The sequence below is a fragment of the Bidens hawaiensis genome, unplaced genomic scaffold (genome assembly GCF_021521415.1).
Source record: "Bidens hawaiensis isolate Kalapana, Puna unplaced genomic scaffold, B.hawaiensis_p1.1 tig00007743_1, whole genome shotgun sequence".
NCBI lineage: Eukaryota > Viridiplantae > Streptophyta > Magnoliopsida > Asterales > Asteraceae > Bidens > Bidens hawaiensis.
The window spans coordinates 1,103,245-1,118,862 of record NW_027491538.1 but is presented as its reverse complement, the minus strand read 5'-3'; the positions used below and the strand labels follow the sequence as shown (position 1 = coordinate 1,118,862).

General features: G+C 37.6%; 1 protein-coding gene across 1 annotated transcript; it reads right to left on the bottom strand.

Moving 5' to 3' along the window:
* Positions 1–14,521: 14,521 nt before the first annotated feature.
* Positions 14,522–14,866, bottom strand: LOC143635995 (uncharacterized). Its single transcript, XM_077103693.1, has one exon. It carries the CDS (start codon positions 14,864–14,866, stop codon positions 14,522–14,524), a length of 345 nt encoding a protein of 114 aa, XP_076959808.1.
* Positions 14,867–15,618: the final 752 nt, after the last annotated feature.

Here is a 15,618-nt window from a genome sequence, read left to right as displayed (position 1 = left end):
TGCCTTCAACTCCTCCTTATACTTCTTTAATTCCAAATCATACAATTCCTTCTTTTAAGTCCTTAATAGTTTGCTAAGGTCTGCATGAGCACCCCGCGTTGTCATTAATCTCTCCAGTATTTCTTCTTGTTTAGCATTTATTTCTCAGCCCTTTGTCTCTTCTCTTTTTTAGCCTTTTCTTTCCTTGCATTTTCTTCCTTCTCTCTCTCTCTGCTTTCTCTTTTTCATCCCACTCTTTCTTTTGTCTTGCAGTAGTTTTCTCTTCTTCACGTGTTCTTTTAGACAAGAGATTGAACTTGGCTTCCACTTCTTTTCTAATTCATCCTTTCAACTTAATCAAATGGAAAACCATTTTCAACCAAATAACCAGCTTTCCCACCAAATCTTCTTAACACTTTGGTTTTCCTCTCCAACTCTTCTTTGGCTTTCAACTTATTCCTTATCCTCTCATCTTCTACTTCTTTTGCCTTCATGGTTTTGTTGAGACACACAATTTCTTCAAAGACATTTTATTTAAATTTTCTTGAGTGTAATTACATCTTTTGAGGTAATCAATATTCAACTTTAGAATTTTCTTCTTTTCATCTCTCTTTCTTCTTCCAGTTTCTATCTTCTTATTCAATAGATGTTCAAGGCCTTCATCATTTAATTCCTTGATCTCATCAAATTTATCCCATAATTCAACAATGCAATGATTTTGGAATCTTGCCTCTTTACTTCTTCCAACCTTGCTTCAATATTTTCAATGTGTAGATCAGTTAAATTAATCTGAGGTGAATCATGTTCAACCTCTTGTTCTTTTTCAACTTCACCCTTGTTAGGGCACGGAAATTTGACACTGTGGATACGTTATCCTGGCATATGTTCTTGGATCAGTAATTCTTAGTCAGATCCTGTCAGGATCAAGGATCCTCGATATTTATTATTTACTAACGATTGTTTCTCATGTGTAGTCTTATATTTGATAGATATAACGGCTCCAGGACGTGGTCTACCTAATATTTCGCTACAAGGCACCTCCAGCACGTAGTCAATAGTGAAGACTAAGCTAGTGGGAGTAGTGCCATGAAAATAGGAAAAGTTGTTAGTAGTTATTTTCTTTAAATATCAAGTTTATGATCAGCTAGGTCACAACTGAACACTTTGTAATCACACACACCAGAGAACTCTCTCTATAGCAGTACACACACTTAGATTTCGTTGTAATACTGATCATATTCTCCTCCCATTGTAACCCTTTTTGTGATTAATAAATTGGTGATCGACGAGTTGTCATCACCCGGGGTTTTTTTCCTTTGATCTAAACAAGATCAAGGGGTTTTTCCTCGCAACAAATCATAGTGTTCATCTTTATTTCGTTCACATAATCATTGCTATCACTTTAGTACTAAACTCACATAATAGATTTGGATACATTATCCTTAGCAGATTTTTGTCCAAAACAATTTGGCGCCCACCGTGGAGCAATTGGTGCTATAATCCATATTACTCCTATCAATATTCAATTTTTTCATACCCATATCACTATCAATGGCCTCTCAATCAACCTCTGCTTCACCAACCATGCCGTCATCGGTTCCTCTCTCATCAAGGACTTTTCCACTAATGCCTCCGACAATCACGGGAGCACAACGGCCTGCTGCTGCTGGAAGCAAGACGCAACTACCTGTCTTCCAGAGCTCAAAAACCGTTGTTGTTGCGCCGGTGGTTAATACTAACAGTGATGTTTCATCTATGTTTTCGCAGGTTAAAGCATACATGGAGCAGCAGAACAAGACCAACCAGAGGATCCTTCGTGAGATAGAAAATCTCAAGAAGACTAAGAGGCCAGCGGAGGATCACACTCCCCTGATGCCCAGGATGCTGGATTTCACCAGTCCAGGATCCATGGCTCAGTTCACACAAGGATCATCTATCCTTTAACAGGGGTCCATGGGTCAACAGACTTAAGGATCCTCGTTGTTCCAGCCAGGATCATCTATCCTTCAACAGGGATCCATGGGTTAACAGACTCAAGGATTCTCGTTGGTTCAGCCAGGATCATCTATCCTTCAGCAAGGGTCCCTGGGTCAGCAAACTCAAGGATCCCCATACTTCCAACAAGGATCATTCATCCTTCCACCAGGATCCTCTGGGTTATATCACCAAGGATCCTATAATTCCCAACCTCAAGGATCCTTCTTTCAGAATCAAGGATCCTCAGGAGTTCAACATCAATGATCCTCCGAAGTCCATGAAGGAGATATAATCCCCATGCAGACCATAGCTTCTGGAGGACCAACTCCTATCGCAGACTCCTCTCATCCCAGCTACTCATCCGGGATGCCAACCTTCGCCTAGCAAAAAGGTAACTTGTATGATCCTATATCCTTTAACGCTAACCGTGGTCCCATGCAGGATGCAGGTATCAACCAAGCTATGGCCAAGGAGCTACAGAAGCTCAAGGATATGATATCTAGTGTTCCCGGGGTGATACGACCAATCCCTGAGATACCTGAGGGAAGCCACAAGTTATCCAGATTTGCTCCACCTATCTGTGATGCTGAAATCCTGAAGCGATTCCAAACCCCCAACATGAAGACTTACGACGGAACCACTGATCCTGAAGAACATGTGTCACAATACAGAGAAAGAATGGAGATCAATCCCATTCCTGAAGACTCAAGGAAGCTTGTTTGTGCAAAGGCTTTGGATCCACACTGACAGGATCAACATTAAAATGGCTGCTAAGTCTTCCTCCCTTCTCAGTTACTTCTTTTTCATATTTAGTTAACTTGTTCAACAGTCAATTTTCCTGTAGCAAGAAATTTGAGAAGTTAAATAGTGATTTATACCGAGTTATCCAACCAAGTGATGAATCCCTTAGGGATTTTGTTACAAGGTTTGGCAGGGAAACTCTAGAAATCCCTAATCTTGACATGGCTACTGCTGTTGAAGCCTTCAAGATGGGACTTCAGAGGGGCTCCCCTTTTATGATGATCTTGTGATGACTCCTTTCAGGTCTCTAGATGAAGTAAGGAATAGAGCACTAAGGATTATACGGCTGGAAGATGACAAAAGGATCCAAGAAAGATTGGGGGCTCAGACAAAACAAGAATCCCCTGACAAGAATAAAGGATCCTCATATAGGAATAACAACTCAAATCCGTACAACAAGTTCAACAATCAAAATGTGTGAGCGGTTGAAGAAGGGGATGATGATGAAGACTATCCCTGCATCTCTGAGTATTGTTTCTCCGTAGATACCCATGGCTTAATTTGTGCCATGAAGGATCTAGGGGAAAAATCAAGGTGGCCCCGAAAGAACGAGAAGACAACCATCTTCAAAGACAAATCTAAGTGGTGTGCTTTCCACGAAGATTTTGGCCACATGACATATGAGTGTATTAGCCTAAGGAGAGAAATTGGATACTTCCTGAGCAAGGGCCACTTCAAAGAGCTCTTGGGAAGGAAGAAATCCAAGATCCAGGATCCTGAAGATCTTCCACAAAAAGCACCACCACCACCACCAGATGCTCACGTGATCAACTTCGTTTCCAGAGACTACGACATGTTTCAAACTTCTTGTTCTACAGAAGAACAACCCGCAGAAGAGTTCAAGCTGGACTATGAAAGAAGACCACTCATCCCCACTACTCGAATAACTGATGAGAGAATCTTTGATGAAAGCCCAAGTATTGACGAACAGGCCATGTTATATTTGGAGGCCCATGATCGTGTCTCCAAAGGTGGCCCACGAAAACGGGCATAAGTTGGCCCACGAAGCTCCGTTTTAGGCCTATTACCAGTCAAATCGAAGCTTGAGACGAGGAGCACATTTTGGGAAATGCCTATGGCGGTTTGGCCCCTTTCCAAAGCCCAAAAACGACTCCTAAATAAAGTTATGAGCATTTTATTGTTTTTCAGCAGTTTTTATGTTTTTGTTTTTGGGTTTGTGTTTAGCCCATGGCCCGTTTTAGGCCCATTTCGTATTAGAACACTTTTTTATATGTTGGTTATGTAAGATGGAAGATCAGACTTGAATTTTATAATAATTACTTTTCCTCTTCATTTTCCCTAACCTTTGGGTGGGATTTTTTGGGGTTTTGGAAGTTCATCACGGGTATTTGTTGAATCAACGTGATCACGGGTATTCATTGAATAAACGTGATTCGATCTTCATTTTTGTTTTACCGCTGCATCAATCTTCTTCGATTTGAGTATCCAGGATCCTCACCAGGATGAACTGGATGTGCGAACGGTCAATTTCATCTCTGGAGGATCCGACATATGTGGAACTTCCTTCTCCGCAGCAAAAAGGTTCGCCAAAGAGATCAAGTTGAATAACGGAGACCGACCAATAGCATCCACCACTTTGACGACAGAAAAAATATCTTCTTCGATGAGGAAGACAAACTAAACATCTAGGATCCTCACCATGACGGTTTGATTATTACTTTATTTATCGCTAACCATTATGTACGCAGGATCCTAGTCGACGGCGGGAGCTCGGTCAACATCATCCAGCATGATGTCCTCAAGAAGATGAACATTCCAGATTCCGAGATGGTCCCTAGAACATCAGTACTAGTCGGTTTCAGTGGAGAAACCAAGAAGACATTGGGGGACATCAACCTCCCGATTTATATTGAAGGGTTAAATTCATATCAAAAAAATTTTGTGTTATTGATAACCTTTCTTGTTACAATGTTATTTTAGGTAGGCCCTAGTTGCATGGAATGAAAGCGGAGGCCTCAACCTACCACCAATGCATCAAGCTACCTACTCCATGGGGAGTTGTGAAGATAATTGGTGATCAAGCAGAGGCCAAGAACTATTATTCCTCATCAATGAAGCCGACAACCAAACAAACTATAGCATAGCAACCACAACAACATCCTAGGGACGTGCTGGAAGCTTGGGAAAAGGACTTGAAGGAAGTATCCTTGGAAACCGAGGATCCAGATGGGAGGGTGTTCCTAGGATCCAGTATCCCTAGTGAGATTGAGGAGGATATGATATCCTTCCTAAAACGAAGAAAGTCTACGTTTGCCTTCAAACATTCAGACATGACATGTATTTCTAAGGAGGTAATCACTCATAAATTAGGCCTCAATTTATCTATTAAACCCGTCCGTCAGAAGCGAAAAAAATTCGCTTCTGAGAGGAACAATATTATACAAGAAGAAGTTGAAAAACTTCTTAAGGCCGGTATGATCAGAGAGGTTCAACATCCTCGTTGGCTGGCTAATGTGGTTGTTGTTTCAAAAAAGAATGGAAAGTGGAGGATGTGTGTCGATTTTACAGATTTAAACAAGGCATGCCCTAAGAATCCTTTCCCGTTACCACATATAGACACCATGGTGGATGCAACGGCAGGACATGAAATGCTTACCTTTATGGATGCTTCCTCTGGATTTCAACAAATTCAGATGGAACCATCTGATCAAGAGGATACAACCTTCATGACTCCTACCGGCATATACTGTTATATTGCTATGCCGTTTGGACTAAGAAATGCAGGGGCAACATACCAAAGACTAGTCAACATGATGTTCAAGGATCAGTTATGCAAAACCATGGAAGTCTACATAGACGACATGGTGGTGAAGTCAAAGAAGGCTGAGGATCACCTCAGGGATCTTGAAGAAGCTTTCAATACCCTTGACCAGTATAACATGAAACTGAATCCGTCAAAATGCCACTTTGGTGTTAAGGCTGAAAGTTTCTGGGATATATGGTGACTAAAAGAGGAATTGAAGCAAGCCCAGAGCAAATTGAAGCCATTATCAACCTGAAGTCGCCTGCAAATGCCAAGGATGTCCAAAGGCTCACGAGAAGAATAGCTGCTCTCAACAGGTTCATCTCAAGATCCTTCGAGAAGTGCAAAGATTTCTACGACATTCTCAGAAAGAATAAGAAGTTTGAATGGATGGAAAAACATGAGACTGCGCTCAAAGACTTGAAGGATTACTTACCCTCGGATCCAGCTCTGATGAAGCCTATGGATGAAGAATCCTTATATCTATATCTAGCAGTTTCAGGTAATGCAGTAAGTGCCGTCCTCGTCAAGGATCATGAAGGTGAACAACACCCCGTGTATTATGTAAGTAAGAGTCTTTTAGACGCAAAAGCCAGGTATTCTCATTTAGAAAAGTTAATCCTTGCTTTAATTATGGCTTCTAATAAATTAAGACATTATTTTGAGACTCATACTATTATTTTGAGAACTAACTACCCTGTTAAGAATGTTCTTAGAATGCCAGAATTGTCAGGTAGGATGGCTAAGTGGGCTGTAAAACTGAGTGCATACGACATTCAGTATGATCTTAGAACAGCTATCAAATCGCAGCTTGTAAGAGGAACGGGAGGTGGTAAAACTTTGTGCCTGATTTCAGCAGTGACATGCAGAAAGAAGCCGACTTGGAGGTTCAGCAACTAGATGCAACCAAGGATCCTTGGATCCTCTTCACAGATGGAGCATCCAACGTAAGAGGAACGGGATTGGTCATACTACTGAAATCGCCACAGGGGGACATAATAACCCAGTCCATTGCATATGCGTTTCAAGCTACCAACAATGAGGCAAAATACGAAGTACTACAAATGAAGATCAGGTATCTTCAAGTTTATATGGATTCTTTACTTATAACTAACCACTTTAACAGTTCTTATACCATGAAAGGTGAAAATATGATCAAATATTTAGAAGTTGTGAAGGAATTAGCAAAATCCTTCGAGTTGTTTAGTATTATACAGGTACCAAGAGAAGAGAATGCTGGGGCAGATGCCTTAGCTAATTTAGCCTCATCCTTGAAAATTCCAGAAGATACGAAGATCCCAATCATCCATATACTCTCGCTAGCAATAGGAGAACAAGAAGTTGGAGAGATAACAACTGACAAACATATTGTACTTTGGGATCCATCATCCTCAACTACCCAAGGATCCTGTATCCTCCCAATCAAGAAATACATTCAAACTGGAGAGATTCCAGCCACGGAGAATCCCAAATCTTTCAAACTCAAGGTATCACAATATATTTTATTAGATGATATGCTATACAGGAAATCTCTTGCAGGTCCATACTTGAGGTGCATCGAGAACCCTGAAATCCAAGAGGTTCTCAAAGACTTTCACGAAGGTGATTGTGGTAATCACACTGGAGGTAGAGCCCTATTTTCTAAGATCCTAAGAACTGGATACTATTGGCCATCCATGAAGACAGACACCATGGAATATTCAAGGAAGTGTGATGCTTGTTAAAGACATGCAAACATCCTTCATCAATCGGCCGAACCTATGTATCTTATATCCTCATCATGGCCTTTCATGAAATGGGGTATGGATATTGTGGGTAAGCTACCTAAGGCACCAGGAGGAAAAGTATTCATGCTGGAAATGAGGATTATTTTTCAAAATGGATAGAAGTAGAAGCTTTTGTTCAAGTTCGCGAAAAAGAGGTGATATCCTTCATTAAAAGAAATATTATTACTAGATTTGGTATTCCTTTAGAAATTATTTGTGACAATGGTTCGCAGTTTATCGGGAAAAGAACCGCTAACTTTTGTGACAATTGGGGCATCAAGATGATTACATCTACTCCAGTGCATCCTCAAGCTAATGGCCAAGCAGAATCAAGTAACAAGATCATCATCAACAACCTGAAAAAGAAGCTAGGATCCAAGAAAGGCAAGTGGGCCAAAGAGCTACCTTATGTTCTTTAGGCTGACAGAACAACACCTAAGAATGCAACAGACTAAACACCCTTCTCACTGGTGTTTGGATCAGAAGTAGTCATCCCTACAGAAATTGTGGTTCCTACAGCCAGAATAAGCATCCGTGATCCTGAGGCCAATGAAGAAATTCTTATTGAAGACTTGGATACTGTTGAAGAACTCAGAGACCTAGCCAATATCAGAATGGCAGCATATCAACAAAGGGTAGCTGGGGCATACAACAAAAGTATAAGGATCAGAAGATTTCAAGAATGAGATTTGGTCTTAAGGAAAGCATTCCATAATACAACCAATCCGGCTAATGGAAAGCTAGCACCCAAGTGGGAAGTCCCTTATCTGATCGAATCGGAAGCATGAAAGCGGGCATATCATTTGCTCACTATGAAAGGCAACAAGTTATCAAGAGCTCGAAATGCTATCCACCTCAAGAAGTACTTTTTCTGATCAGGATCTAGTATCCTATGAGGATCTATTATCCTTAGAGGATCAAGGATCCCCAAAATCGGCAATATCTATCTAGTCACGTATCCATTTTTTATATTTTCTTATTTAAGGATAACATATTCTTAGCATTTGTATTTTCCAAGTTTTAAGTAATAATGCAGGATGTTAATGAGATATTCAATTATCAAGAGGTTGGCCACCTCTCCTTTATATTTAAGGTACTAAGCTATTTCCCTTGGCCTAGCCCACGATTGGATATGACCCCCGATGGTCATATCCCCTAAGGTTTAAAGGTTTTCACCTTTCTTATAAATTAGAGTTTCTACACTCTCGCCTGGAGCGCACGCTATCCAACGTATAGTCCGGGGTAGCGGGACCAGTACACGCTTAGTGGCTTACAATTTCATTGTCTTCAGCTATATGGAGGATCCTACGATTTATGGTAGACGTAACATACCACCAGTTTATAACATTTTAATGTTATCTCACGTTTGGGCTAAATCCCGGTTTGAGCGAGTCCCCAGTTGACATCCGTATCTTTGGGCCAGTCCCCAGTTTGGGCTTGTCCCCAGTTTTGGGCTTGTCCCCAGTTTAACACCAGTTTTAGGCTTGTCCCCAGTTCACGGGCTTGTACCCAGTTACACGGGCTTGTCCCCAGTTGCACGGGTTTGTCCCCAGTTTATTTTATGGGCTTGTCCCCAGCTTTTTGGGTCTAATCCCGATCAATATTATAAGTTGTTTGCAACAGATGTTCCAAGTTCAATTACAAGGATCAACACTTATGGATCCAAAATCCATAACTTAATTCTACAAGGATCACGAAAGGATCATTACTTATGGTAACCTAGGTCTAATTAGACCTTATGGCATGATTTCTGATTGTCAATTTACCTTTATTTGTCTAAGATCTTTATAATCCCTTTTACTTAAAGATTTAAGATCTTTAAACTATTATTGCAAGGATATTCTATCCTAAAGATTTTTACTTAAAGTTATTTCTCAAAACTTTCAATAAAGCTAAAGCTATATCAAACAAACTTTCACAATAACAAGCGAATAGTCAAAAGTTTTCAATTACTAATCATAAGTCACCTGGACTTACCCAAAACCCTTAACCCGGATTTCACCATATGAAAGATTAACTGCCACCCGGGTTAAACAGATGTTACTAGTTGTTCATGATTTGCAGGGATAATAAGAAGTTTTTGATATATAGCTTGAAGGGAAGTTCTCAAAGTCTATAGATATATGATAATTATATCTAGCTTGTCAATCTCATCTGTTTTTGCAGAAAGTCTGAATTCAAAGGAAAAATGACAGTTGTGATCTTATCACAACCGCCATTTTGGGGGCAATTGTTAGGGCACAGAAATTTGACACTGTGGATACGTTATCCTGGCATATGTTCTTGGATCAGTAATCCTTAGTCAGATCCTGTCAGGATCAAGGATCTTCAGTATTTATTATTTACTAACGATTGATTCTCATGTGTAGTCTTATATTTGATAGATATAACGGCTCTAGGACGTGGTCTACCTAATATTTCACTACAAGGCACCTCCAGCACGTGGTCAATAGTGAAGACTAAGCTAGTGGGAGTAGTGCCAAGAAAATAGGAAAAGTTGTTAGTTGTTATTTTCTTTAAATATCAAGTTTATGATCAGCTAGGTCACAACTGAACACTTTGTAATCACACACACCAGAGAACTCTCTCTATAGCAGTACACACACTTAGATTTCGTTGTAACACTGATCATATTCTCCACCCATTGTAACCCTTTTTGTGACTAATAAATTGGTGATCGACGAGTTATTATCACCCGGGGTTGTTTTCCTTTGATCTAAACAAGATCAAGGGGTTTTTTCTCGCAACAAATCATTGTGTTCATCTTTATTTCGTTCACATAATCATTGTTATCACTTTAGCGCTAAACCTCACATAACAGATTTAGATACATTATCCTTAGCAGATTTTTGTCCAAAACAACCCTCTTCATCCTCTTCCTGGTCTAATAGATCTTCCAATGCCCCAATTTGTGGTTCATTAAAGTCCTCATTGTTTGTTTGTTCTACATCTTCTGGTTTAATCATCTGTAGAGAAATAACATGAATTGGTTCTTCATCTTTCTTTTCTTTCGCCCCTTCTTCATGTACTTTCTGCTTTTTGGAAGACTTATTGAACTCAGGGATGTTCTGGCCATACCTCTTTCTTTTTCTTGCATACTTCACTAAATTCACAGTCCATTCCCTTTTAGCAGTTTGTATTTTCTCCAATAAGTTTGATACCACCTTTTCAGTCACATTCTTAGCAATCTCCTCTTGTATTCTTTTTCCATAAAGATCAGTCACCAGTTTTTTGTTAGGATTTTCTTGATTGTTCACTAGTTCAGATGTGGTATCAACAATATTTTCAGCAGACTTCTCATTCTCTTTTTGAAAATTTTCAACTACCAAAGCAAGTGATTTCTCAGCTTCTTCAGCATTTTTAAGTTTCAAGAGGCTTTCAAGAACCTGTTGATCTATCTCCTCTTCTACTTCCACTCTCAACTGATACCGGATCTCTATTTGTTCCATTAAGATCCTCTGTTCATCCAGTTTTTTCTTAGTCAGCATATGGTTTACAACTTCTCTATCAAGCATCTCCTTCAATAATTGATCATGCAACCATTTTTCCTTAAGAGCATATTCATCCTTCTCCAGAATGTGATCATTTGAACTTGAATTTTTTTTTCAATGGCTATAACTGGCTCTCATCTTCTGCCACAACCTTTCCTTTATTTTTCCTTATTTCTTCATCTTCATTAAAAGGCTTAGAAGAATCAACCTCTCTTATGATAGGAGGTGGCATCTCATCAATTTCTCTGAAAAGATCTTCCAATTCTTCATCATTAGCCTCCTTCTCAGTCACAATCAATGTGTCAATGCTGTCAAAGTCACCATACAAAATTTGAATATCTGAATCATCTTCTACGATTATATCATCTTCAATATCTTCATTGATTACTTCATCTTCATCTTCTGAATCATCATCACTTTCATTATCCTCACTACTATCTTCATCACTGCTCACCTTAGGTAAAGCAGGAACCTCCATCACTTCCATATTTTCATTTACCAACCAAGATAGTACACTAAATTCAACTTTTTGATTGAATTGGCTTGTGGAAGCCAACCTACTTATTCTCCTATAGACATTAGAGTCGTGTAGGACAAGTGTTGCACCAGTAGTAGGTAGGTTAGGGAGTAACCCATTGAAGATAATCTGTAAAAATCATGGGAACATGAGTAATTTGTCAGCTTCCCTCCTCACTACATTAATCAACAACCCTATAAAATCATCCGAAAAAATTAAAAGGCCTATTAAAAATAATTGTCACTGTAGTTGTTGCCAACTCTCTACTCAATAAGGTCTAAGTACCCCTTCTCAATGTCAAACTTTGAATTACGTGATGAATCATGAATTTGTAAATCAATGGGAGCATGCCCTTTTGAAATTGCCCTTCATTTATATTCCCCTAATATCCTATAGTCTCCCTGGAATATCCTTAATAATCTTTGTTGCGAGTAGAAAAGTTGTTCAGCAAAATTATCATTTAATTGGATACTCATGCGTATAGTTTTCTCTGTTATCTCAATCTCACTTCCAAGAACCATTGCCTCAATTTTTTGCCCCTTCACGTCATCAGCATATTGAGTAGAGCCCTAGAAATCATTTTGATGATTTATATATATGATGGGTCTTCAGTCAGAGCAAATATTAAGTTTGAGCGGTTCAACCAGTTTATCATAAGTTCCAAAGGTTGATTCTCCTTCATGACTTGGAGGAAAGCGCACATATTGTGCTTCAACTCAAATTTATACAGCATGTTCTGTACAAGCACAAACAAACACATTCAAAATAAAAATTCGTAATTTGAAAAGATTTTGAACATGCATGTAAAAATAATTGAGGAAGAAAAGTATTAAAAAGATATTCTTTATGAACATGTTCTTCGGGATTTGTTAACATATACATAAAACTTATACGTTAGTAAAATTGTAAATCAAAGTCCTAAACCCAGTTAATGAGTATCAGAAATCATTAAATTAAAGCTTACCAAGTCGGAATTGCAAAGTAAGATAAAAATTCGAGCGATCGAAGGAGCAACGTTTCAATATATAGGGCACGAGCAAAGTGGGTGTAATAGTGTAAAGAGGGAAAATTGAATGAAAATTTTCTAAGTCTCCCTTTTATAATATTCCCTTTGTGTTTGAAAGTGAGTTTTAAATGCATTTAGTCGGTTAGTTTAAGAATATTGTCAAAAACCTTTTCAAATTTCAAAAACAAGTCTGCTCGAGCAAGCTATTGAACCTAAGTTTGCTCGTTATAAAGTATACTCGAGGAAAAATGGTACTCGAGTATACTTGAGAAAAAAGTGTACTCGCTATAACTAATGGTTTAAGTATACTTAAGAAAAAAGTGTACTCGCTATAACTAATGGTTTTCGAAATAAACTAAGTATACCATGAGTATACTCGAATGACAAAGTTTACTCGTAGAATATTAAGTGTACTCGAACACACCCAACTTCATCAAGTATGCTTACCTTCCCCATTTTAGCCATTGAACAACGTCTTCATTAGAGTATAAGTAACATGATGAAAGATTATAATAAGATTTTTCTGCAGTATTGATGATAGTTTTATACTACAATATTAAATGACACAAATAACCTCATTATAGATTAATTAACTTATAAATGTTAAATTGTATGATTTAAACAAAATAAACAACTAACAGATATTGATATAAGTTTATTAGAGTATAAATAAAATGATGGAAGATTATAACATGATTTTCCTATGGTGTTGATGAAAGTTTTCTACTGCAATATTAAATTACATATGTAACCTCATACTATGTTAATTAACTTATAAATGTTAAATGTATGATTTAAATAAAATAAACAATTAATAGATTATCCTAATGATAATTTAATTATGAGATTATGTTTAAAAATATTTAGCTGAATAATTGGAATGCAGACTTGCTTTGAAACATTTATAACCATAACAAATAGATAAAAACATGATGATATAAATTTCCAGTTTTTAGTAAAAAAGTGTGTAAATCAATAACTATGTTTAGACTATCCTAATGATAATTTGATTATGAGATTATGTTTGAAAAAATTTAGCTGAATAATTGGAATGCAGACTTGCTTTGAAACATTTATAACCATGACAAAGAAACTAAAAACATGATGATATAAATTCCCAATTTTTAATACAAAAGTGTGTAAATCAACAACTATGTTTAGACAAGAAAAAAATCGATGAAATAAACAATAAAAAAACAGTGTGAATAATATAGAGTGAATTAACGAAATATGAAAACAAATATCAAATTCGAAGATTTCAAAAGTCAATCTAATCGATTTAAGATCCTGCAATAAATTAATGAAATTCGAAAATGAATATCAGCATTTTGAGAATTCGTGAACTTCCTCTCCGTTATCAGATAGAGTAGTAATTGTAGAGTTAGGGTTTGAGGGTGAGGGGAAGAAGAATTGGGGCATATGAGTGAAGGAGGGAATGAGAGGTTATAACCCAGATTATAACTCACTTTATTAAAACGATACCCAAACCCACGGATAGTTCCCATGATTTGCAAAATTAAAAGGAGAAATTGAATGAGAAGTCAGAATTCACGAATAGAGCAATCTGATGGCACGAGGGGGGGGGGGGGGCGACGTGAGGCCTCATGAATTCTTGATCTTATTATAATCTATTTTTATTCTGATTTCGTTAAAAACTCCATTGGCGTTCATTATTGTTTTAAGAAGTGTAGGAAAATTTTTGATAAAATATAAAAAAATGAGTTTTTTCATCAAATACAACATATTTTTCAAATTTTAGTCATAATTAAATTATATGTAACTACGATTAATATGATTGCCAACTATTATTTTTGCGTTCTGTATTGTGAGAGCTTCACAGCTGTCCAAACAATTATTACTCAATCATTACCTAATTATTTTATTTTTATAATTTTTTAGTGAAATGAAACAAACAATATTTCATTAAATGAATTAAAATTACATTAAAAAAGACTACCAGTCTTCGTTCCAATCTTTTCTTTATGGTTGCTGGAGTTACTGGTGGACCATCATCAGGTTTATAAGCTAGACATATTACTCTTTCATCGTCTTCGATATTCTTATGTAATATGATATACATATACATAGCCCTTTTCATTTTTCCAACATCCATAAACGACATGAAATTTTAACAAAAATGCCAATGTTGTTGAAGAACTCTAACCACCTCTCGATGTCCTTTTGAGAAGACGCTTGTACTTTCTTAAAATACTCTCTATTTTAGTCGATCGGGTTTCGAAAGATTTTCTTGATATTAGAAGACTCAGGAAATATCCCATCAACCAAATAGTAACCGTGTGGGTAGTAGTTATCATTAGCCCAAAACGAAGCGACTAGTATGGTATTGGAGATGTAGCCCTCTATCACATGCGACTGTTTCAAAACGTTTATGTCATCGTTGGACTCGGGGACACCAAAGAACGGCGACCAAATCCAAATGTCGCATGAAACAACTGCTTGAAGACTGACCGTTGGTCCATTTTGGTCACTACGTGTGTATTGACCTTGCCATGCGGTTGGACAGTTAGCCCAATCCCAATGCATATAACATATACTTCCGATCATGTCGGGTAAATCATGCACCCTTGCATGTGCCTGGTTAATCCGTTGTAGGTCGTTCCAATTAGGCGTTCTTAGATAATGTGGAGCATATAGTCTTATTATTACTATATAAAATAATTAATAAAAACAATTTAAAAAATTGAGTGATATAATTTGTTTTGGATAAAAATCGACTAAAGATCAGGTATCAAAATCTGTTATGTGAGGTAAGGTGCTAACTCGATAATGACAAGTGTATAAGCGTAATATTGGTGAACACAAAGGTTTGATCACGAGGGAAAAAACCCTTAACCAAGATAGTCTTACTTCGGTCAAAACTTATCAAGGTAATCTTTGGTCGAATCTCTTCAATCAAGGATTAACTAAGTATTCGTTGATTAAGTCCTTTCGGTCAAGGATCAACAAGGTAACCTTTGGTCAATGAATATGTGATTATAGTGATCTCCGGCACAAAAAACCCCCGGACGGTGAAAACTATCACCGTCAAGTTTATTAATGGTAAAAATCGAGTTACAAAGGTGGAGATATGATCAAAGATTACAAAGAATATCTAAGTGCGTGAACTAGCTGCTAGAGAGAGTTCTATAGAGGGTGTTTGTGAAAATCTGCAGCTAATGAGTGTGTAGTGACCTAATTTTGATCATATCTCAATATAAATAAAATAAAGGTAACTAACTCCTATTTTTATGGCACTACTCCCACTAACTTAGTCTTCACCATTGACCATGTGCTGGAGGTGCCTTGTAGCATAATAT

What these genes read in the sequence shown, in the direction of transcription:
- LOC143635995 (XM_077103693.1), bottom strand. Translation starts at nt 14,866, where the DNA reads ATGATCGGAAGTATATGTTATATGCATTGGGATTGGGCTAACTGTCCA.